The sequence below is a fragment of the Hylobates moloch genome, unplaced genomic scaffold, assembly GCF_009828535.3.
Source record: "Hylobates moloch isolate HMO894 unplaced genomic scaffold, HMol_V3 SCAFFOLD_5, whole genome shotgun sequence".
NCBI classification, from domain to species: domain Eukaryota; kingdom Metazoa; phylum Chordata; class Mammalia; order Primates; family Hylobatidae; genus Hylobates; species Hylobates moloch.
The window spans coordinates 141,856,793-141,882,542 of NW_026652280.1; the positions used below are offsets into that span (position 1 = coordinate 141,856,793).

Below are 25,750 nucleotides of genomic sequence, written 5' to 3' on the forward strand. Positions count from 1 at the left end.
ATTCAGTTACCCAAAAACAAGAGAACGAAGTTTAAGGAAACCTAAGCCATCAAAATAACTTTTATTTGTATTTTCTACATAAACACACAGTGGCAAGTCATGGCATTTGGTAATTCGTCCAGACGTGAAAGGTTTATGAAATCAGCAAATGCCATTTTGAAAAGTATTGTCAAAAATAATTTACCAAAGTTCAAGACAGGCCTGTTCAGCAAAATCAAATATTATTCTCTCAGTACTTTATAAATGGAATTTTCTTCTACTTGTATCCATTTCCCGGGGCTGAAAGTGGAAGCAGGGGAGTGGAGGAAGAAAACAAAAATATAATTAACAATTCAAGGAAGATAGTAAAAGTTAACAACATCCCTAGATCTTTACAGGTAACACTAGCGCTGAAAAACTGGGTTTGTGTGAGACCCTGAATAGTCAGTCTTCGGTCTAATATAAAAGATGTTGGCAGTTACTCTGTGTGTGTGATTTTAAGATAAAATGTTACTAAGTGAAGTACTGCTTATACTAGATAGAAAGGATGTTTTAGGCTGCACGCGGTGGCTCACACCTGTAATCCCAGCACTTTGGGAGGCCAAGGCAGGCGGATCATGAGGTCAGGAGATCAAGACCATCCTGGCTAACATGGGGAAACCCCATCTCTACTAAAAATACAAAAGATCATTAGCCAGTGTGGTGGTGCACACTTGTAATCCTAGCTACTCGGGAGGCTGCGGCAGGAGAATAGCTTGAACCCGGGAGGCGGAGGTTGCAGTGAGTCGAGATGGCGTCCCTGCACTCCAGCCTGGGCAACAGAGCTGAGACTCGTCTCAAAAAAACACAAAAAACCACTGAAAGTTTTCATTGTTTTCATTTATGATTTAAGATGATCTCCAACCTTCTAAGAAAACTATCAATAGTTCTCAAGAAACATGTAGTAGAGTCACATATAACACAGGCTTATAAGCAGATCGCTGCTGGGTCCCACCCCCGAAGTTGCTGATTGAGTAGGTCTGTGGGCCAAAGAATTTTCATTCCTAACAGGTTCCTAGGTAACGGTGCTGGTCCCACTTTGAGAACCACTGATGTTTATACTTCAGATGAACCAAGGTTAATCACCAGACCCAGATATTGTATCTTTTTTTTTTTTTTTTTTAGTTCAGGGGTATATTTGCAGGATGTGCAGGTTTGTTACATAGTTAAACATGTGCTATAGTGGTTTGCTGCACAGTTCATTTCATCACCTGGGTATTCAGCCCAGCATCCATTAGCTATTCCTGATGCTGTCTCTCCTCCCACCCTCTTATCCCATACTTTAAAAATTAGTTTTTTTAAATAAGCACATACCTTATGGACCCATTCATACTCTCCATATTTAGAATCAAAGGTTCCTTTCTGAAGAGACCTTAATTTTAAGGTAAAACGTGGTCCAAGTTCCTGAATTCCCACTTTCTTTTCACTCCTGAATATGTATCTTCAAAGACAAAAAGAGTTAAATTAGTCTGAATGAGCTATTGTTTACAGGCTTCAAAAGATAATTCATTTTATCTTACATGATGCTTGCTACAATATGTTGGACAATTAGTTCATGTTGAAAATATATTTCATCATTGAAATCAAAGTTCAACAAGTTTACCTTCCTTACCTGTGAAATCTGAAGAATATATAATCCCGTTGATTGTGGAATGTGGCAACCTGCCTTCCGATAAATTGAGGATTATGAGGAAAGAGAGATGCAAACATACGTCCAATTGAATGACCCAGCCGTGTTGTAAAATTATTCAGAATTATTTCAGGTATGTGTTCTGTGGGGTCCTTGCCTCTTCTCTAGAAAAATAATGAAAAATAAATATCACAATGAGCTAAGCTAATTGGCAATACCTCCCAATGCAATTTCAAGTATCAAAATTTACATGACAAATTTGCAAAATTTATCATATTTTTGTGACAAACTACCACAGATGGCTTATTAAACCCATGACATAAGATGTATCTAAAATTATTTTAATATGCACTGAATGCAACAAAAAAAAATCCTATTAGAAAATCAACGTGCTTCATAGTAATGAAGACTGTTGCCTGCCGGCTGTAACTTAACCACAGTCTCCCAAGAAAACTGATAGATAAAAACTGCTCTAATCAGGAGAACAAATGCCATTATTAAATTAGAGCTATAAGATATAGCATCTATTAATCAAATAAATACTGTGAAGAGATCAATGCCAATCAAGGAAATGTATAAAACTTACCTTAATTTCTTTACGAAGACGAACACTGCTCATTTTAAAATGAGCAGTTGGGCCATTTGGCAAGTGACTCAAAATAAGTCCATCTGTTCATAAAAGTTAAGAAAAACACATTGAACTCTGTAATCTAAATCTAATTGTTTAACTGGCCCTCTACATCCAAAGGCCCCTAAAATCTGTACCCAAGTGAATAGGCAGATGTACATATTCCTCTGACGTGACATTTTCCTACCATATCAAAAGCTCAAAATCAGTCAAAATCTTTCAAGAAAATAGACCAACCTACAGTAGTCCTTTTTTTCTCTTTTTACAATATAATAGTTAATCATCACCCTCAATAGGGTATCTTAAGGTACCCTAAACTAAAGTAGGTGAAAAAAAGCTATGTAATTGACCACTACTCTTAGGAGTAAAATAGGATGGGATTCTACAATCATGTAATACTGCAAATAGAGTATGAGTTTACCTCCATGTTCTGAATATGTATAACCCCAAAATGTCACTTTTATATATTTGTATGGTCAGGATATGCTGTCAACTTTGAATAACATCCCATGAGACCAGACTCCTAAACTTTCTTCTATGAAATTAAGGTTATTAGTATTTTGCAAGAGATCACCCCTTACTTAGGATTACTGTACCACAAATTATAATCAACGAACCAATTAATAGCCATTCACTGACTGTCATTTCCCATGAACTGAGAATTATGCTAGACACGCTAAACTACAAATGAAATGTAAGATCACCTACCTACAACCAGCAGGACTAGCAGCCCAAGGACTCTAGAAGTCCTGGGTGCTGCAAACTAAGGTTGCTACCTATATAATATTCTTCAAGTTTTTGTGGCACAATCTGACCTTCACTTGAAACACCTTTACTTTTCATGAGTAATTCTTGGCTATTGCTTAATGGCATTACAAGCAGGCATATTAATGGCAATGGACAGGGCTTTCACTTTCTATTATGCTTTTCTAGTTTAGGAGAAATTTTCAAACACATTTCATCTGATTCAACAACATAAATAGGCCAGAATCAGATGGTTTCAAGTCTATCTGCATATAATATGTATCTTTCAAAGCAGATGTTGCCATCTTTTTACAATGGCATCAACACTCATTCCTCCAGATTAGAAGCTATGGTATCCTCAACTTCTCCCTCTGCCACCAAATCTTAACTGCTTTTACCTTCAACAGTTCTCACTTAGCATCCTCTTTACCCTTACTGTCTTAGTGAGGTCCTCGAGATTTTCCACCTAGATTATTAAAGTAGTATTGTGGTTGGTCTGACCTTTTTCTCACCATCTCACATACATCTCCTAATGCAGATTGTAAAATCAAGTCTGGACTTAGGCCTTGGTTCTATAAGTAACCAGCTATGGGACTTGGCTGTTTGATTATATCTGTACCATAGTTTCTCACGTGCTTAGTGAAAAACAAACTAGATACCTTCACAGTCTTGACAGCTGTAGCTAATTTCATACTACTCTCATCACAGACTCATCTACAGAAAAAAGACATTAGTATCAGACTCATAATGTGGCCACAAATTACCTTTTCAACCTATTTACCCTATGCCCATACCAAGCCTGTTTCCTAACTGGTAGGCACTTACAGTCTTATGTACTATATAGGTGAATCCTAGCATGCATTTTTTGCTTTTGCTATTTTGAATACCTGCAACGTTTTACTCATCTATTATGGTCTACTTCAAATGTCACCTTTTTAAGTAGTCAGAATTAAGATGTAAATCTTCTCAGTTCTGTTACCACAGCACTCATCACTTATTTGAGTTACAATCAGGAAAACACCTTTCTTCCCAACTAATCTGTTAACACTTAGGTAGGGATGGGAATTTTTTTCTTTTGTTTTTCTTTGAGACGGTCTCACTCTGCAGCCCAGGCTGAAGCACAATGGCACGACCATGGGTCACTGCAGCCTCAACCTCTCAGGCTCAAGCAATCCTCCCACCTCTACCTCCCAAGTAAATGGGACTACAGGCATCATGCCCAGCTAATTTTTGTAGAGACAGGGTTTTGCCATGTTGCCCAGGCTGGTCTCAAGCGATCCACCTGCCTTAGCCTCCCAAAGTGCCGGGACTGCAGGCAGATCTTTTTTTTTTTTTTTTTTTTTGATAGTAGTGCCTACCATGTATCAGATTATCAGCAAACGTTTGAATTCTATCATTTTAAAAGATTCACCACAGGCTAAACTTCATGAAATACAGCCAGAAGTATTTATTAAGGGGTCTAGGAGATAGAAAAGTCATTTCTTCCAACACCCGAATCAAGGCTTAAATCCTTTCTAGAACATTCCCACTAAATTGTGGTCTGTGTCAAAAGCAAAGTACAAAACCAAAACTCACCAGTTTCTAAATAACTTTTCCCATGTACCTGCATTGTGCAAGAGGCTTTATTTACATTACTGCTAATCCCTAACACAACTCACATAAAACAGGAGTCATCATGCCTATTTCAGTGATGAGGAAAAGAGGCTGAAGAGGGTCAAGTAAATTAGCCTAAGTAAATCAGACCAAGGCAACTGTGGAGCTCAACCAGGGTGGGAATTCCCCTCCTTAAGCCCTTGGCTGACAGCTGCTCACATTTGGAAATGTACAGAGGCATTTTGTTTGTCAGTATGACTGAGGTGTTACTGGCATTTAGAATCCAAAGGCCAGGAATGCAAACCATCTTAGAAGCTGCCAAGAGTGTAGCACAAATAATTACCCTACCTCAAATGCCAGTAGTTCCCCATTTAGAAATAATGAATAGAGGATGTAGGTCTGTACAGATAAAGTTTACGTGCTTCTCACTATACCACGTTTACTAAAATGCCTACCGTGTGCCAGACACTAGGCTTTATAAACATAATACATTTAATGTGATCTTTGTGGGAACTCTAAAGATAGGTATTATTTCCTACATTTAAAAAATGAGGAAACTGAGTGGCTAAGAAACTTGACTAAAATCACAGAACTAGAAAATAATGGAATCTGTATTTGATATCACAGCTACCCTGACTCAAAGCCACTACTAGGTTCCTACAGTTTATAGAGAGCTGATGAAGTTCTATTTTAGAATAAGTCAAAAAAGTATATCCCTTTAAGTTTCACCATTCAGCACTACTCTTCCACACAGTAGCCCCTCCAATGTCTTTAGAAAGACCCCATGTTCCTAGAATCTACTTTCCCACAGGCTAAATCCTGTTTTTTCAACTTTTCCCCCATGTGTCATCATTAGGAGTTGTGATTTTTATTCCTGAACCCACGCTAAGTCTCTAGGAATCACTTTTTTTTTTTTTTTGACAGTCTTGCCCTGTCACCCAGGCTGGAGTGCAGTGGCACCCTTGGCCTCCCAGGTTCAAGTAATTCTAGTGCCTCAGCCTCCCAAGTAGGTGGGATTACAGGCATGCACCACCACGCCCAACAATTTTTGTATTTTTAGTAGAGATGGGATTTTGCCATGTTGGCCAGGCTGGTCTCAAACTCCTGACCTCAAGCAATCTGCTGGCCTAGGCCTCCCAAAGTGCTGGGACTACAGGTGTGAGCCACTGCACCTGGCCAGAAAATGTAAACTTTTTAAAGGCAATAGATGGTGTAAGTGAAATTTGTGTGACTATATAAAACACGCTGGATAAAATAAGGATAGAACATTTACTGAATTGATGAATGCCTGCTTCTTAGCAGAGTTACTAGCAGCCTCAAAGTGATGACAGTTGTTTTTTAACTGCCAAAAATAAAAAGAGGAAAACAGACCTTGCCACTTTGTGGAGGCAGTTTAAAAAAAGAAAAGGAGGCAGCAACTACCTTAAAAAATAATTTTTTCTGGAGTAGTTAAGTATTCAAGAGATTTTAGACATTTTGGTACATTAATCCAGTTAAGCCAAATTATAATATGGCCAACAAAACACATTACAAAGCTTGTTATGTAGTTTCTGGAAAGCTACTAGTACAAGTGGATACAGTAAGTTATATTGAAAACAAAGTCATAAAAGTTAGATTTTTAAAAAACAGCCTTTTAAACCACTAATTTAAAAAGAAGAGTGTTCACTGATATTAGAAATAAAATGTTATTCTGGCAACACAGAGTCTTGTCCCTATTTTTTTGGTAAATTCTTTATAATTTTATTTTAATGAAATTAAAAATCATAAAGATGACTCATTCAATTGGTTATCTTTAAAGTTATTGAACTCACAGCCATCATTCAATAAATAAATAAAACAACAGCAACAATAGTAACAAACCTAGATATCCTTTATCAAATCTCTTATCTCAATGGGAAGAAATACCTTGGGTTCAGGTGACACATTCATCTCAGATCTGAGACTCACAGACAAAGTTTTAGACTGGAACACACACATAATATGGGCCCAAGTCTCCACCTCAAAAACTTAATCCTGTGATACCACCTCTGGCAATATAAAATCTAGCCATAACAAACCATATGCAGATCCCCAACCAGGTCAGCCCTTTCCTTCCTCTCTTTCCAAATGGTAGTCCCCCTGCACTGAGCGCTTTTCTCTGCCTTATTCCCCTCCCCTCATCCATCTAGATCCAGCTTCAGCATCTCTTTCTATGGGAAGTCCTTCCTCCCAGGGCAGACTTTTTACCAGTCACAGGGTCCCCACTATATTCTGCATTTCTCTATTTAGTTGTACCATCCACACTATATTTTGTCAGTTTACATATCCATTTACTCCACTTATGAATTTCCTGAAGCTGGTTTTATCTCTGCATCTTTTACTAAGAGTTAAAACAATCTCTTGGCTGTAGCATGTGCCTGATAAATGGTGAATGCAAAGGAAAAATCAGTTTATAGACTCTTGGAAAGAGATATAATTTTCTGATAAAAAAATTATTTTCTGAAAGTTATAGGCAATATTTCCTTATTCTTTTAAATATATTTTTAAGCGGAATGAGGGAGAGGACAGGAAAACCTCCTTAAAAAAAAAAAAAGGATACTTGGGGTTTTACGATCTTCATTAATAACAATGAGGTCTGTGAAATCTCTTGCGATGCACTGTGGAATAATTTTTTTCAGAGCCAGTCCTCTTCTGTAATAAACATGTGAGTTTGGTATAACTGTGGAGAGCTGTTCACACAGTCGTACTGTTCTCTGCAGAACAAAATAACACAAATTTTGAATAGTTTTCAAAAAAGAATAAAAATCTTATGTGGTACATATTCATAAGGAAAGAAATAATGATTATTATGATTAATAGAAAGCAACATTGAAGAAAGCATGAAACTCGAACAGTGTGTCCTCTTTTATCAAAGGCTGATCATCCTAAAGCAGTGGTTCTCAATTAGGCGCGATTCTGCTCCATCAGAGAACACATTTGGCAATGTCTGGAGACATTTTTGATGGTTATGACTGATGGTAGTGGTAGTGGTGTGTGGTTGCTACTGGCACCTAAAGCATAGAGGCCAGGGAAGCTTCTAAACATCCTATAATGAACAGGATACCTCGCCATAACAAAGAATTCTCCAGCTAAAATGTCAACAATGTTGAGGCTGAGAAATCCTATCTTGAAGAATCATGTTTAGTAAACCTACATCATATTACCAGTGCTACGTTTTATTTACTTAGTCACAGGCATTCTTTAAGGCAATTAACTAATGGTTTAACTCTTCTGAACAGAGTACTTTAAATAGAAGTAATAAGAAAATTAAGAATTCAAGAACTAAATTAATCAATGTGTTTACCCCATGAGGTCTATCTGATGTTGTGATGAGAATCTTGGGAGAAGTCTGTTTGTTGAAGTAAGAAGCAAATTCATCTGTAGCTTCATCATAAGCAACCTGAGAACAGAGAAGAGGGATAATTTTACATCAAACAAATACTCTACCAGGCCAGAATTCTAAAAGCAGCGTCAGCAGGACTGTTGGACACTGAGTACCTAGCTGACAGGGGATTTAAAGACAGACTAGGAAGGGCTGACATTAATGGACACATGAAGAGGATGGATGAGTGGATTTCTCCCGTGTAAAATACAAGTACAAAACTGAATAAAATTGTCAGAAATCACTTCAGGGCAGAAACTGAGATATGTTTACTCTTGAACTACTTTCATTTCCCTCATCAACTTGGTTAGTAAAAACAATAACCACAAAAAAACAAAACAAACAAACAAAAAAAGAAGCAAAAAAAAACTAATGCAATTACGAGAAGACAAATCTTCCGTTGAGAGACACTCAGATTTAAACATTAATGAAAGTAGTACCTTTTAAAATTTGTGGAATATACCAAAAGTGGTAGTCTGAAAGAGTTTTATGGCTATACCTGCTCATATTAGGAAATACATATATATTGAGCAAATCAATAAATACAGAATAAACTCAAAGGAAGCAGAAGAAAATAATAAAGATAAAAGGAGATATAAATGAATTAGAAAACAAAGATTCAATGGGATCAAAGAAGAAAGTACTCAGAAAAGACTAAGAGAATAGATACCTTGGTAAAAACTGATTTAAAAAAGAGAAAAAGCCAAAATAAAATAATATGAGGAATGAAAGGTGGACATCACTGTAGTCTCACTCATGAACACAGATATAATTAATTCTAAGCAAAGAATTAATAAACCCAATTTGGTTATGATGTTTAATGCAGTAAGAGAAAAGCCACATAATCACCTCAACATTTGCAAAGAGAACATCTAATAACATTCTACATTCATTCACAACAAACAAAACAAAAAAATAGCATAAGAATAAGTAAAATTTACTTAACCCTTAACTCATAATAATCTATTTCTAGTGACACAAATATTAATGATGACTCATTGGAAGTATTCTTTTGAAAATCAGGAACATGGCAAAGATGGCACTATTGATTTTTCTATTATTTGACATTAGGCTAGAAGTTCTAGAAGGCACAAAAGTGGGAGAAAAATAGGTCAAAATAAGAAAACTGTCATTTGCAGAAATGATTATCTAAACAGAAAAATGAAAACGATATCCCAACAAATTAGGAATGAATTTAGGTAGGCTACTGGTTAGAACATCACTATTCAAAAATCCATTGCATTTTTATAAATTGGCAAACAAAACAATTTTCAAAGATATGCAGTTTACACCAACAAAAACCGTAAGATACCCAGGAATAGCTCTAGCAAGATTTATGTGTCAACTTGCATGAAGAGAATTACAAAATACATGAAATACATTTCACTACTTAAAGGAGACCTAAGTAAAGACATATCTATTATATACATACATACGTATCCCCAAATTGATCTGATTAGTGCCATTTATAATTTACATGGAGGAGCAAAGGCCTAGGAAAAGCCAAAACACATCTGAAGAGAGGGATTTAGCGGCAGGAGTGAAAGAAGCATTTTGCCCTTATAGATATGAAGACTTATTATGAAGCTAAATAATTAAGAAAGTAATGATGCAGTGACAAACTGACCAAGCAAACAGCCCAGAAAAAGACCAAGCATATATAGATATTTGATATGTATCATGGCATTACAATTCATTGTGGGGAAAGGCTGCACTACTCCAAAAATGGTACTGGATAAACTGGTTATATATAAATGAACTGTTAAGAAGTAGAACACAGAACGGTAAGAGTACATTAAACCTAATTCAAAATATATATATGCAAAAGGACAGGTTGGAGTGGGAGACAGGAAGGAAAGTAACTGGTTTTCGTTCTCACACCAAACAGAAAACAATTCCTGACAATTAAGTAAATAAATATGAGAGGGAACTCTTTAATTATTTTAGAAAGAAGAACTTATGATCACAGGAAAGAGAAAAGTTTCTTAAATATGACATAAAAAGCTTTAAATGCTAATTTTTCAAAAACTCAACTACATCAAGAACTTCTGGTCCTAGTCCTCAAAAGACACCATAGAAAATGAAAAGAGAATCCACGAATTGGAAGATTCCTTTAATATGTATGAAGGACTGGTATCCAAATTATATAGAGAAGTTCCACAAATGCGTAAAATATACTACATGATAGAAAACTGGGCAGAAGACATGAACTGGCTCATCTCTAAAGAAAACAACTTATATTAAGTGATGCTCAACATTAGAAAACAAGGAAATACAAATTCAAACCACAATGAGACAGCCTTTTATCATTAGTCTGAACATACCAGGAGTTGGTTAGAATGTGGATGAGCAGGAACACTACTCTTGTACCACAAAAGTACAAAATGATACAACCACTACTTTGAAAAATATTTTGGTACAATCATGTAAAGTTAAACATTTACACATCCCATGACTCAAAATTATCCTACTGTAGGTAAACATTCTAGGGAAACCTTTATGTACACATACCCTCGATATGCCTGTTACCCCCAAATTTATCTCCAGTCAAGACCTCTTCCCTGAATTCCAAGCTCACATCCCAACTACCTGCTTGACATCTCTTCTAAAAACTCTTGAATCATCTCAAACATAATATATGCAAAACTGAACTCTTGATTGCTCCTTAAATCTCCTTCACTCAGTCTTCCACATCTAGTCAATGACCATTTCATCCTTCTAATTTGCTCAGTCTAAAACCTTAATACCATCTCTGAATCCTCTATTTATCTCATATTCCACATCAAATTTGTCAGGAAATTGAAGCAGCTCTGATTTCAAAATATACCCAGGGGAAAAAATACTTAGAATCAGATCAGTTCTCACCACTTTCATTGTAACTACCCTGACCCAGGTCATGATGAAAGCCCATCATTTCTTTCCTGGATTTGTTTAGTAGCTTCCTTTGTCTACTTACCTCTCCAGTTATATTCTCAGTAAAGCAGCCAAGTACTTTTAAAAGTCAAGTCTGATCACAACATTATTCTATTCTTTTTTTTTTTTTTTTTTGAGACGGTGTCTCGCTCTGTCGCCCAGGCTGGAGTGCAGTGGCGCAATCTCGGCTCACTGCAAGCTCTGCCTCCTGGGTTCATGCCATTTTCCTGCCTCAGCCTCTGGAGTAGCTGGGACTACAGGTGCCCGCCACCACGCCTGGCTAATTTTTTTGTATTTTTAGTAGAGATGGGGTTTCACCGTGTTAGCCAGGATGGTCTTGATCTCCTGACCTCGTGATCCGCCCGTCTTGGCCTCCCAAAGTGCTGGGATTACAGGTGTGAGCCACTGTGCCCAGCACATCATTCTTCTATTCTAACCCACCCAATGGCTCTTCATTTCACTAAGTATAAAACCGAAGTCCTCATACTGGCCAACAAAGTCACTGATCTGGTCTTTCCTCTTCATCATACTTTCCTAGGACCTCTCCTACAATCCTCTCCCTTGCTTGATTTCAGTCACAATGGCCTCCTTGTTATTCTTAAAAAGCATATACGATACACTCCTGCCTTGGAGCTTGTACACTGGGCGTTCTCTCATTCTGGGGCTCTTTTTGCCCAAAGATGGCTAATTTCCTCACATCCTTCAAGTCTTTGCTAAATGGTCAATTTCTCAATAAAGCCTACCCTGACTTTCCTATATAAAATCACTACCCGTAGAAAAATGGGCAAGAGACACAATCAATTGATCAAGGGGAAAAAAATATGAAAAGATGTCCAACATTCGAAATGAGAACTGCAAATTAAAACTACAGTGATATACAATTTCTCACTTATCAAACTGGAAACATGATTTACAATGAGTGTAAGTTGAGGAGTAACATTCAAGTATCTCCTCCCCAAATACTTACTAATTATCATACAAAGGGAAAAACAGTAAATTCAGAGTCAAGAAACCTGGCAGGCACCACTTTAACCAAGTGATCAAGGTAAACATAACCAGTATGAGAAAATCATCAGGTGATTCTTGATAACAAGTACTGAAAAAGGACTTAACATATCATTCATGGCACAGGTTAGACTCCCTAATCCAAAAACCCAAAACCTGAAATATTCCAAAATTTAAAACTTTTTGATAAAGCACCAACATGGCACCACAAGTGGGGAATTCCACATCTGACCTGATGTGATGTGGTCACAGTCAAAAGTTTGTTTCATGCACAAAATCATTAAAAATATTGTATAAAAGTTACCTTTAGGTCAGGCGGGGTGGCTCATGCCTGTAATCCAAACAGTTTGGGAGGCCAAGGTGGGAGGACTGCCTGAGCTCAGGGGTTCAAGACCAGCCTGGGCAACATGGTGAAACCCCGTCTCTACTAAAACACAAAAAATTAGCTGGGTGTGGCGGCGTAAGCCTGTAGCCCCAGCTATTCCAGAGGCAGGAGAATTGCTTGAACCAGGGAAGAGGAGGTTGCAGTGAGTAGAGATTGTGCCACTGCACTCCAGCCTGGGCAACACAGCGAGACTCCATCTCCAAAAATAAAAAAAGTTACCTTTAGGCTATGTGTATAAGATGTATATGAAACATAAATAAATGCTGTGTTCAGACTTGGGTCCAATCATCAAGATACCTCATTATCTATCACAAATATTCCAAAATCTGAAATCCAAAAACACTTCTGCTCCGGCTGAGTGTGGTGGCTCATGCCTGTAATCCCAGCACTTTGGGAGCCTGAGGCGAGTGGATCACGAGGTCAGGAGTTTGAGACCAACCTGCCTAACATGGTGAAACCCTGTCTACTAAAATACAAAACTTAGCTGGGTGCCTGTAATCCTAGCTACTTGAGAGGCTGAGGTAGGAGAATCACTTGAACCTGGGAGGCAGAGGTTGCAATGAGCCGGATCGTGCCACTGCACTCCAGCCTGGGTAACAGAGCAAGTCTCCATCTCGGAGAAAAAAAAAACAAAAAAGACTTCTGGTCCCAAGCATTTCAGGCAAGGGACACTCATCCTGTATTTCTGTTGAAAGTACATAAACTGAATATAATCAGAGGAAACCCCAGGCGAACTCATATTAAGGTACATTCTACACAATACCTGGTCTGTACTATTCAAAAAATCTCAATGTCACAAAAAGCAAATGACTGAGGAATTGTTCTAAATTTAAGGAAGTTAAAGAGCAATTACAATGGAATGTATGACCTGGGACTTTTCTTTTGCTAAAAAGGACATTATTGGAACAGCTAGTGACATCTGAGTAAGATCTATTGAATAGATAATATTGAATACCAATGTCAATGTCTGATTTTGCTAACTGTGCTCATAACAAAATGAGATATATAGGAATAAAGGGGCACCATGTCTGCCACTTACTCTCATTTAAGAGGGAATATTTAGGAAGTCTGGGTGAAGGGTATGTACAAATTCCTACTTTTCTATTAAGTCTGAAATAACGTCAAAATAAATTAAAATGCATGCACACACACATCTTACTTACATAAAATTGCAAACCCTCTCTACTCCAGGTAGTCCCGAATCTCCTTTATCCTACTATTTTCCCTTAGTAACCTATCACTGGCTAAATGTCTAACTTATTTATTTCATTATGTTTACTGTTTGTCTCCCTTCCTAGAATGTAATAATCGCTGGGTGGGCAGAAGTTGTGTGTGTGTATGTGTGTGTGAGTATTCTGTGTACTGATGGATCTCAAATCCCTAAAACGGATCCCAGTACGGTGCAGGCAAATCCATAAACATCTGCTGAAAGAATGACAGAAATCAGTGAATGACTATACCAGGAGATACGTGAAAGAATGTTGACAGCAGCACTGTTTCAAAGCAAACAGACATTCAAAACCAGGTTTTCTTTATAAAACTTTTAAAAATATAGTTTTAAAATCTTGCTTCTTTTACTGCACTGTTGCAAACTATCTAAGGAGAATGTGCAAAGTGAAAGATTACCTTGAAACTAAGATTTATGAGAATACAAAAAATACCATCAAAGTTATTCTTAGGTATCAAAATGTCTAACAAATACTACAAAAGTCTATAGTATGAGGAATTCTTTTAAAACCACCAGGCCAGGCACGGTGGCTCACGCCTGTAATCCCAGCACTTTTGGAGGCCAAGGCGGGCAGATCACCTGTGGTCAGGAGTTTGAGACCAGCCTGGCCAACATGGTGAAACCCCATTTCTACGAAAAATACAAAAATCAGCCAGGCGTGGTGGCAGGTGCCTGTAATCCCATCTACTCAGGAGGCTGAGGCAGGAGAATTGCTTGAACCTGGGAGGCAGAGGGTGCACTGAGCCAAAATCACACCACTGCACTCCAGCGTGGGCGACACAGCAAGACTCTGTCTCAACAAAATAAAAAAAAAAAAAACCCCTCCAAAATACCATTCAGGGATTATATGACAAATGTAAAAGTTTACCTAGACATAAAATAGATTATAGAATTTTTCTATAGCATTATTGGGAAATTCAATTTTGAAATAATCTACACCAAATAATAAGATAATATGCCAACATTTTAGCTGAATCAGTCCATTATACAACTTTGCCAGCCAGCACTTTAAATATCAACATAAAAACATATAATTTATCAATTACATGCTATCATTCAAACTAATTTAAGACTTCTAACATTACCTCTTCATCATTAGGGTCTACTGTGGTTTCATCATACACTCGCTGGTTGTCAATGGTCTTCGGTACAGGCTTTGGTGGAGCCTAAGTAAAGGAGAAGGTATTATATTTTAGAAGGATTTTACATTAATTATATTATGGTTGGAGAAATATAACAGAAAGCTACAAATAACTCTAAACTCAATCTGTTCCTCATACCAATCCACTTCTATAGCTACATCAATCCTAATAACAATATTGAATAAGAGGCCTTTTTTTTTTTTTTTAACAATCTGGGCAGAGACACACTAGAAGAATGGTCAACACTGAATGAAAAGGCTTAAAACTGTGCAAAAGTAACAAGGAGAAGAAATGGGGATCAAGATAATTATCTACCGGGGGAAACATACCAAACAGGAGAAAAATACAAGAAAAAAATAAAGCAACATCTGTACATGACTTTGTTCCAATACTTTCGGGAAGCTACTCAGAAATATTTAACAAAAGTCTAGTTGTTATCCATTGAGCTAGTAATTTTACTTTGGGGTATTTATATTCAGGAATGTAAATGGGGGAGAAATGTGTACAAAGAAATACGTAGTATCCCTATTTATAGTGAAAATAAACAGCAAACAGGGCAAATGTTCAACAAGGTAATGACTAAACATACTATGGTACATCAACATTATGGAATACTGTTAGGATCAGCAATCATGCATACTCAGCTTAGACCAAGAAATGGTGTAAATGAATTGGTAAGAAGTAGAATACAGAATTGTAAGAGTACATTAAAACTAATTCAAAATATATGTACACTAGCAGAGCTATGAAGAAGATATAAACTGAAACTAGCATTTATTACTCTATGAAACAAATACTACATTTTAAGCATTTTTTAAAGGAGGCAGTTTTAAGAAGTCAACTTTCATCTCAAAAAACAAGAATGGTGTATTTTTAAATGGTGATCATAACACTAATTTGCTGTAATAGACTGATTACGAAAGAGTTAAAAAGAGACTAACATGCTTGACATACTAGGATACTGCAGGTCAAAACAGTCTACTATTGACAATTTTTTATGGTTTAACCTAATACTATTCAAAGAATGCATGAAATAGTAGAGTGTTTAGTTTGTATACAGTCTTTACATTTTTTTCCCTTCCTCAAACACCCTTATTTGGTAACTTACTTGATATCTTAAGAAATGGGAGGGGGAGATATGAATGTTTTCAAAATTTTGCAAAAATAAATCATAACCTAGGAGTAACTATAAATACACTGAAAATAAAAATAACTTAGCTATGCAATAATGTACGAGTATTTAGTAGTTTAAAAATTTTTTTCAATAAAGATTTCACTTCTTATGAGTACCACAAATACAGCCAAATTCTTTCTTGATGCATTATCTGCTCTTTTCTTTGCCATAATCCTCACCCTCCTCCCACTCCCCATTCTCACTTTTCACAGGTTCATATCCTTTGTACCAGCTCTAAAGCTTAACATACTCTTATCACCCTACTCCAGAAGAGGCTCTGTCCTGCCTTTCCCCAGCCTTGCCTGACCAAAAACCTTTGCTTCACATCACAAGAGCCAAGCTCCAGGCCTAACCTGGGGAGCTTCCCCATTTCCAAAGTCAGGGAGAGGTGTTGACCTCTGAAACACAAAGTTATATGCAAAACACCACCACTGTGTTACTGTATAGGTACACAAACATACATAGTAAAGATAAAAGAAGTGCATGGAAAAAATAATCAAAAATTTCACGAGTGGTTATCTTTGGAGGGAAAAGCAATTATGAAGAAGCAGACAAGGGGCTTCCAACATTCTTTGCTAATGCATTATTTCTTAAGCTGTGGTTAAATGGTACAAAAGAGGTTTATTATATTACTTTTGTATTTCTTCATACATCTGAAATATGTAATAATAAATTTTAAAAGAAAGTAATTCAACTTAAATATCAGGAAGGATTCCCTAATATAAGATAGAAAGCAAACAGCTAAAAATTGTATTTACCTTATCACCAAGAGCCTCTCTCTCTTTTTTAAGTTTTTTCTTAGCTGCCAACTTTTCCTAAAGGGTTAAGAAAAAAGAGAACAATATTGAGAAACAACCAGTTATATCACAAACACATACTGAAACTACAAATTACTAATGCTATGAATACTCGCACTGGGCGATCTTTGTAATCTATTGAAATAAGCATCTGGACATGGATTTTTCCACCTAAATTACTGTAAGCCAAATGAGCTGGCCAATCAATAAGATTTCTCTAACAAAGACCTGCTCCTTTAAAAAAATCTAAACTGGCAAGTTTGAACATTTAAAATGTGAGTAGCTTAATCTTTTTCCATAAAGCCTCAAATTAATTAAAGTATAAAATGTGATGGTTTCCGTTGTGTTTTGTTTTGCCTAACTGTTTGCATCCTAAAGACGACCATGGTTATGCTGCTTGCTTCTCTTGAAAAGCACTAAAAATAGGAATGGGAGATGAGTTTTCAGGTTGTTTTCCATAAAACCATCACCAGTTACTCACATATTTTATAATCAAAATATACTTTTAAAATTTAGTAAGAGCTTGCAAGGTGGATTAAAAATATACTTTTAAAATTTAGTAAGAGCTTGCAAGGTGGATTAAGATTATCTGTATTTGTATTGTCGATCTATATATTCTTCTGGAGATTTCTAGATAGAATGCTTGACAAAATAAAAAATATTCCTTTTTCCCCAGCATCTACTGATCCTCAATCCACCAGGTTTCAGATTAGAAATCATAGCTCCGATAAGTCTTCTAGGACATCCCTCCCCAATACGTGCATACCAGAATGAGGTAAACGCCCCTTGTATGTACTCAAAGAGCACCTTGACACTGAACATGAGTAAGAATCAGTCCCAGGCCTCAGAAGGGCCAGTAAGAGGAGACAGACACATAATAATAATAGTGTGAACTTCTACGATGTGCAAGAATAAGCAAACCTTTTCTTCCAATTGCAATTTAACCAGAAATGGACACTGCGACCTTGGCAAGTCGTTTAAATCTCTTTACGTTTCAGTTTGTTTGCCTACCAGAAACGTATAAGGATAAGGCTGTAAAGAACAAATACAGTTACCAGAAACTTTACAGTACTAATTTCGGTAAGGAGCTGCTGCAGGAATCAGAGAAGCAGTATTCTGGATTTATTACGTATTGCCTCCATTTCGGATTCTGCAAATTAACCAACGCTACCTAGACGGACCAAAGGCCTGAGACTTGCCTTCTGGGCCAGCAGGGCGTAGTTTTCACTACTAAGCCAACTAGCCTTTCAGCTTTCCTTGTGAATCCAGCGTCCTAGGAAAGAGCCTATCAAGAAAATCTTCCACCTTGACGCTCAGGCAAAAGGCTGAACCTAGAGTCTCCAAACTAGGGCGAGGGGCCTAGAACACGTGGGCCGCGGCGCCACCCTTCCCACTGAGCCACAGAGAACACTTTTTAGACCAGCTGACAACCACAGATGTGCGCCCCGCGACCGCCATACGCGTCAGGAACACCGCGCAAGCGCCCGGCAGCCCCCGCCCCTCGCGTACCTTCCGCTGCTGTTGTTTCCACCGCGTGAACATTAAGTGTCGCCGCTGTTTGTTTTTAATCTCCGAAATGCTAAAGCCTGGCGGAAAGGCAGCCGCTTTCGGGGGTTGGACCCCGCTTTCCGTCGCCACATCCCCAGCGCCTGCAGCCTCCTGAAGTTCTTCGGCAGGGGCTTTCCGTTTTAGACTTTTTTTCCCGCTGCCGCTGCTCTTATCCCCGGCTTTCGCCATGCTGTCGGCTCCTTTGCTTCCGTACGGAAACGGAAATAGCCTTCTCCTGTGAACCCCCTTCCTTAACCTTTTACTTCCGGGGTCGCAAAGTTTTTAAAACTGGATGTCTTTTGTGAGTTGTAGCCATTTAAGAAAATAGTAAAGCTGAGGCTTGAGGAAACTTTAGGCAGTTTGCCCAGCTGTATAAAAAGTGAGATGATGAGTTTGGGCACTCCTTGTGCATCTATGTGCCCAGCCCTCAAAATAATGCAACAACAACAACAAAAACCGTGCCTGGATTAGTTTACGTTTTACTTGAGGGAAACCTAAAATGAGCACACAAATAAATTATGGTGAGCTACAGAGTAACACATGGTATGGAAAAAAAATAGAACAGGATAAAAGAAGATGAAGAGACATTCATCTTTTTGAGATGGAGCCTTGCTTTAACGCCTAGGCTGGAGTGCAGTGGTGTGATCTCCGATCACTGCAAACAACTCCCCTTGAGTAGCTGGGACTACAAACACGTGCCACCATGCCCGGCTAATTTTTGTATTTTTGCAGAGATGGAGTTTCACCATGTTGGCCAGGCTGGTCTTGTACTCTTCATTTCAGGTGATCTGTCCACCCTGGACTCCCAAAGTACGTTGCAATTTTAAATAGGTTTCTCAGACTAGGCTTCGTTGTTGAAAACGTTACATTGAGCCAAGATTTGAAGGAGGTAATGGGATAAACTAGTTATCTGAGGGAAGAGCTGTTAATCTGAGAAAAGCTGGTTATCAAGGAGAAAAGCTCTCCTGGCAAAGCAAACAGCCAGCTCCAATGCTCCTAGTCAGTAGCAAGCCAGGAAAGGCAAGAAGTGTTGAGATTGGACAGGTGGTGTAGAGTTTTGTAAGGACTTTGGCTTTTATTTTATATGAGATGCAGATCTCTTATAGAATTTTGAGGAAAAGAATGGTATGATCTTAACATCTTAAAAGTATCAGGCTGGTGCAGTGGCCTCCTTTAGCACTTTGGGAGGCCAAGGCAGGAGGATTGCTTGAACCCAGGAGTTCAAGACCAGCTTGGGCAACACCGTGAGACCCCATATCTACAAAAAGTAAAATAAAATAAAATAAAATAAAATATATATATATATTTGGGCATGGTGTACATCTGTGGTCCCAGCTACTCAGGAGGCTGAGACAGTAGGATTCATTGAGCTTGGAAGGCTAGGTTGCAATGAGCCATGTCGGTGCCACTGCACTCCAGCCTGGGTGAGAGGGTGAGACCCTCTCAAAAAAATAAATAAAAATAAAGTAAAAGCATCATTCAGAATCTTCTTTTGAGAAGAGCCTATGCAGGGGTGGGGTGTGTGGAAGAAGAGAAGAAATGATAGTGGCCTGAACCAGGGTAAGTCTTGTGTAGGTGGTTGAGAAGTGATTCTTCTGGAAGGTGAAGCTACTGATGGAACTGAATGGAGGACATGAAAGAGTCAAGGATGACTCCAAGACTTTTGACCTGAGTAATTCAAAGGATGGAGTTACCATCAGGTGAAATGCGGGAAAGTTCAGGTGGAACAAATCTGAGAGATAAGATCAAGATTTCAGTTTTGGAAATGTTAAGTTTGAGATACTTTTTAGTGATCTGATTGGTGTTGTCAACTAGTCAGTTGGGATGTATGATTCTGCAGCAGGACAGAGAGGTGTGGGCTAAAGATCAAACTTTGGAAGCAATTGGCACATAGATAGTATTTCAAACTATTAGAATGAGTGTAGATAGAAAACTGAAAAAAGAAGATCAAGGACTGAACCCTGGAGAAGTCCTGCATGAAGAGATGGAAAGAAAAGGAGGACCCAGCAAAGGAGAAGGAGAAGAGAAAATCAAGAGAGTGGAATGTTGTGGAAGGCAAGTGAAGAAAGTGTTTTCCTAGTGGTTAAATTTGCTATATTCTTCATTTTAATTTTATGAAAATGCTTTCCAAATAGCAACAAAAAGTCCCTTTTGATTTACTGTTAGGAGTCAGTTTTCCAGAATCTGCCTTAATTTCAAATTTTATGTACCAATATCTATATTTAGTGTTCTGAGAATCCAATATGTTTTTGTCCATATTTCATTTTTCAGCCATTCAAGTTCTATTTAACAGTAGCAGGATATTAAAAGCATCACAACCGTGTCTTCCAGAACACAAGCCCCATCCAAACCTGCTATTAGACCACAAATTGAAAATTGTTGTTAAAAAAACTTAAAATCATTATGTTTAGATCCAAAATTGGATTTAAGTTATATAATACAAAAAAAAGAAAAAAATAGCGTTGAGTTTTAAAATCACTGACATATAGATTTGGCTGCAGTAAATCATAAAATTTTGCTGGACGTGGTGGCTCACGCCTGTATTCCCAGCACTTTGGGAGGCTGAGGTGGGTGGATCACTTGAGGTCAGGAGTTCGAGACCAGCCTGGCCAACATGGTGAAACCCCATCTCTACTAAAAATAGAAAAATTAGCTGGGTGTGGTGATGGTTGCCTGTGATCCCAACTACTCAGGAGGCTGAGACAGGAGAATCGCTTGAACCTAGGAGGTGGAGGTTGTAGTGAGCCGAGATGGTGCCATTGCACTCCAGCCTGGGTGACAGAGTGAGACTCCATCTCAAAAACAAAACAACAACAACAACAAAAAAAAAAACAAAAACCATAAAATGTCATATACAGTTTATTTAAAGGGGGATAATCAAGTCAAAAAGGAAGAGGAGGCCTGGGGCTGTGGCTCATGGCTGTAATCCCAACACTTTGATAGGCCAAAGTGGGAGAATAGCTTAAGCCTAGGAGTTCAAGATTGCAGTGAGCTGTGATTGCATCACGGCACTCCAGCCTGGGCGACAGAAGGACCCTGTCTTGAAAATAAATAAATAAATAAGAGAACAAGAGGAGGGGGAGAAGAAGAAGGAGGGGAATAAGTAAATCTCCATCCTGGAAACACAGACTGAAAAAATATTTTGAAAGTCTCTTCTAACCGTAACATTTTATCTCCCTACATATAATATTTCCTTTTCTCGTAAGAATACAAAATAATTCTGAAATAGATTTAGATAACAGTGTTAAATTTATTTAGAAGCACCATACAAATGAGATCATTAACTCCTTAACTTAGACTTCCTTTTTTTTCTTCATGCCAATTTATAATAACAATTGTATGAGTTGAATGAAAGGATTTCTATAATCAGAATAAGTCCTTATTCTTAAGTCACAAAAACATTGAGTAATTCAACAAATATGTATTAAATGCTACTCTGTAAATGAATAGGGTGGGTTGTGTTCAGATCTTGGCTCAATCACTTAGATGCTATAAAATCTGTTAAATCATAAAGTGTCTGTGGGTCTCAATTTATCTGTAAACTGGGGCTAATTATACTGCCACATAGGATGTATAGAGAGGAGTAAAGATAATGTATATTAAAGAACCAGACACACTCAATAAATGCTAGCTAGCTATTTTTACAATTTGTTGGTGTCAGAGACTGTTCTAACTAGTGTGGAAGAAAAAGGCATCGTGTTTGCCATTAAGTAGTGTACAATTTTAGAAGAAGATGAAACACAAGAATAGAGGTCACTGTAGAGTGCTTTACGAGGTTTATTTCAGCCATTTGCTTTCTCTCACCAATTCTTTCATTGCCCATTATTTTCCAGGCCCACTTCCAATAGAGTATATGTTATTTTAAAATAAAGCACTTATTTTTAATACTTAATAAAATTTTTGCCTATTTGTTTTGATTCTGACATTTGGGGCACGCTGGAGTACAACTCTTAGGCACCAGGTGAGTTCAGTGATCCAAATCCAGATTCTCTTCAGAAAATGTGACCTGTTATTTTACAGTATGACTTAAGCTTTTTACATCACGGAAACCATTCCAAAGGCACAAAATATGAATCCATTGCATCAGAATAAGGAATAACCAGTTTGGCGGTTGGCAAATTTTTTATTTACAATGTTGTATAGACCTTTGACAAACATAAAGTAAATTAAAGTATTTTACTTTGGGTATTTATCCAAAGGAACTGAAATCTGGATCTTAAAGAGATAACCACACTCTCATTTATTGCAGCATTATTCACAATAGCCAAGATTTCGGAACAACCTAAATGTTCATCAATGGATGAATTGAATTATGCCCTACACTCTACTGGTGGGAATAACAGAACTATTATAGAACTAACCTCTCATCTGTGCATGCTTCACTAGTACCCAAGAGCTGTTGTTGGCATTTAAACCACTTATCCTAAGAAGTTCTGAGAGTTCTTTTTTTGTTTATTGTATTATTTAAGTTATCTTAATGACTAACAAGGTTTGTTTCTCAGGGTTTACTGACCCAGGAAGTATGTTGAAATGTTATTACAGGGATTCATAGTGTCAGTTAGATTCTCACAATGTCAGCTCTCCTTTGAAATAGACACATAGACTGATAAAACAGAATAGAGAGCCTAGAAAGAAACCCTATGGTCAACTAATCTTCAACAAGGGTGCCAAGAATATGCAATGGAGAAAAGATAGTCTCTTCAATAAACCGTGTTGGGAAAACTGAAATCCACATGCAAAAGAATGAAATTGGACCTTTTTCTTACACAATACACAAAAACCAACTCAAAATGGATTACAGAATTAAACATAAGACCTGAAACTACAAAGGTGCCAGAAGAAAACCTAGAGAAAAAGCTCCTTGACGTTGATCTGGACAATAGTTTTCTGGATATGATGCCAAAAACACAGGTAATAAAAGCAAAAATAACTAAATGGGACTATTTCAAACCAAAAACTTCTGCACAGCGAAGGAAAAACTATCAACAAAAAAAGCAACCAATGGGATGGGAGAAAATATTTGTAAATCATATTAACTGATAAGGGGTAAATATCCAAAATGTATAAGGAACTCATACAATTCAATAGCAAAAACCAAATACAGTAGTCCCCTGTTAGCCACGGTTTCCTTAAGTTGCCCTCAGTCAACTACAGTTGAAAGTATTAAATGGAAAATTCTGGAAATAAACTATTTTTTAAAACAGAGTCTCTCTCTTTCACCCAGGCTAGGGTGCAGTGGCCTGATCTCAGCTCACTGCAAACTCTGCCTTGCAGGTTCAAGTGATTCTCCTGCCTCAGCCTCCCAAGTAGCTGGGATTACAGGCGTGTGCCACCACACCTGGCTAATTTTTGTATTTTTATTAGAGATAGGGTTTCACCATGTTGGCAAGGCTGGTCTCGAACTCCTGACTTCGTGATCCACCCGCCTTGGCCTCCCAAAGTGCTGGGATTACAGGCACGAGCCACCATGCCCAGCCATAAACAATTTATGTTTTAAATTTTGCACCATTTTGAGTAGTATGATGAAATATCGTGCCATCCTGCCCTGCCTGATGAAATAGCCATTTCGGTTATTAAATGGACTGGCATAGTGTACATAGGGTTGGATACCATCTGCAGTTTCAGCTATCAAGTGGAAGTCTTGGAAGGTATCCCCCTCAGGTAAGAGGGGACTGTTATAATCTGTCTAAAAAGCAGGAAAACTACCTGAAAAGATATTTTCCCAAAACAGACATACAGATGGCCACCAGGCACATGAAAAGGTGCTCAGCATCACTAATCATTAAGGAAATGCAATCAAAACCACAATGAGATATCACCTTACACCTGTTATGGATGGCTATTATTAAAACAAAAGGTAACAAATATTGGCGAGGATGTGGAGAAAAGGGAACACTGGTACACTGTTGGTGGGAAGAAAACTGGTATAGCCAGTATGGAAAACAGTATGGAGGTTTCTCAAAAAATTAAAAATGAAACTACCATATTATCCAGTAATTCTACTTCTGGGTATTTATCCAAAGGAACTGAAATCTGGATCTTAAAGAGATAACCACAGTCTCATTTATTGCAGCATTATTCACAATAGCCAAGATTTCGGAACAACCTAAATGTTCATCAATGGATTAACTGACAAACAAAATGTGGTATATACATTCAATGGAATATTATTCAGCCTTAAAAATAAGGAGACCCTGCCCTTTGGGATAACATGGATGGACCTGGAGCACATTATGCTGAGTAAAATAAGCCAGATACAGAAAGACAAATATTGTATGATTTTACTTCTGTATGGACTCAAAAAGTCAAACTCATAGAAGCAGAAAGTAGGCTGGTGGTTGAGTAGTAGAGGTTGAGGTGAGAGAAAAATAGGGATATTTTGAGCAAGGATATGGATTCTCCGTTATGAGATGAGTAAGTTCCAGGGATCTAATTATAGCATGATGACTATAGGTAAAAATGCTGTACTGTAAACTTGTAATTGGCTAAGAAGATAGAAGCATTCCTTTTTTTTTTTTTTTTTTTTTTTGAGATGGAGTCTCACTGTGTCACCCAGGCTGGAGTGCAGTGGCTTGATCTTGGCTCACCACAACCTCCGCCTCCCAGGTTCAAGTGATTCTCCTGCCTCAGCCTCCCTAGTAGGTGAGATTACAGGCATATGCCACCATGTCCGGCTCATTTTTGTATTTTTTTAGTAGAAATGGGGTTTCACCACTTTGGCCAGGCTGGTCTTGAACTCCTGACCACCTGATCCTCCTGCCTGGGCCTCCCTAAGTGCTGGGATTACAGGTGTGAGTCACCAGCCTGGCCAAGAAGGTAGAAGCATTCTTAATGTAGGGGGATAAAAAAGTAGCTGTGTGAGGTGATGGATATGTTAATTAGCTTCATTATGATGGTTATTTCACTATATATGTATATTAAATCATCAAGGTGTATATATAACCTTCAATATATACAATTTAGAAAGTTAAAGTTGGCTGGGCATGGTGGTTCATGCTTTGCCATCATGGTGAAACCCCATCTTTACTAAAAATACAAAAATTAGCCAGGCATGGTGGCACATGGCTGTGATACCAGCTAATCGGGAGTCTGAGGCACCAGAATCGCTTGAACCCAGGAGGCAGAGGTTGCAGTGAGCCTAGATTGTGCCTTTGCACTCCAGCCTGGCTGATAGAGTGAGATTCTGTCTCAAAAAAACAAACAAACAAAAAAAGTGAAGTCAACAATAGTAGAATTAATACAGTTTTATGAGGAGGCGTTGGAGCCACACAACCTCCCACCTAAAGCTGAATTGGAGTGCTATTCAGATATTGAAAACCTGGGGAATAATTGTATGCTGAATACAGTTATCTCTACATACTCCATGCTATGAAACAGACATAATACATGTGCTGGCTTTTTAGAAACCAAAATTATATTGGCAAACCAACAGGTCTTCAGATTATGTCTTTGGTATACTTTCCAATCATTTCCTTCAGGCGTTTTACTTTTTTCAGGAGACCCTAAACTTGGCCAGGATGGTAAAGGATGCAAGGACAATCCTGC

General features: G+C 37.9%; 1 protein-coding gene across 1 annotated transcript; it reads right to left on the minus strand.

Moving 5' to 3' along the window:
- Positions 1-30: 30 nt before the first annotated feature.
- Positions 31-18,422, minus strand: RPF1 (ribosome production factor 1 homolog). The gene is made up of 9 exons (XM_032155490.2): positions 18,167-18,422; positions 16,619-16,675; positions 14,630-14,710; positions 7,936-8,031; positions 7,192-7,345; positions 2,235-2,317; positions 1,631-1,812; positions 1,333-1,459; positions 31-279 (listed from the first exon to the last, which is right to left on the minus strand). Exons 1-9 carry the CDS (start codon positions 18,392-18,394, stop codon positions 238-240), a joined length of 1,050 nt encoding a protein of 349 aa, XP_032011381.1. The 5' UTR covers positions 18,395-18,422; the 3' UTR covers positions 31-237.
- Positions 18,423-25,750: the final 7,328 nt, after the last annotated feature.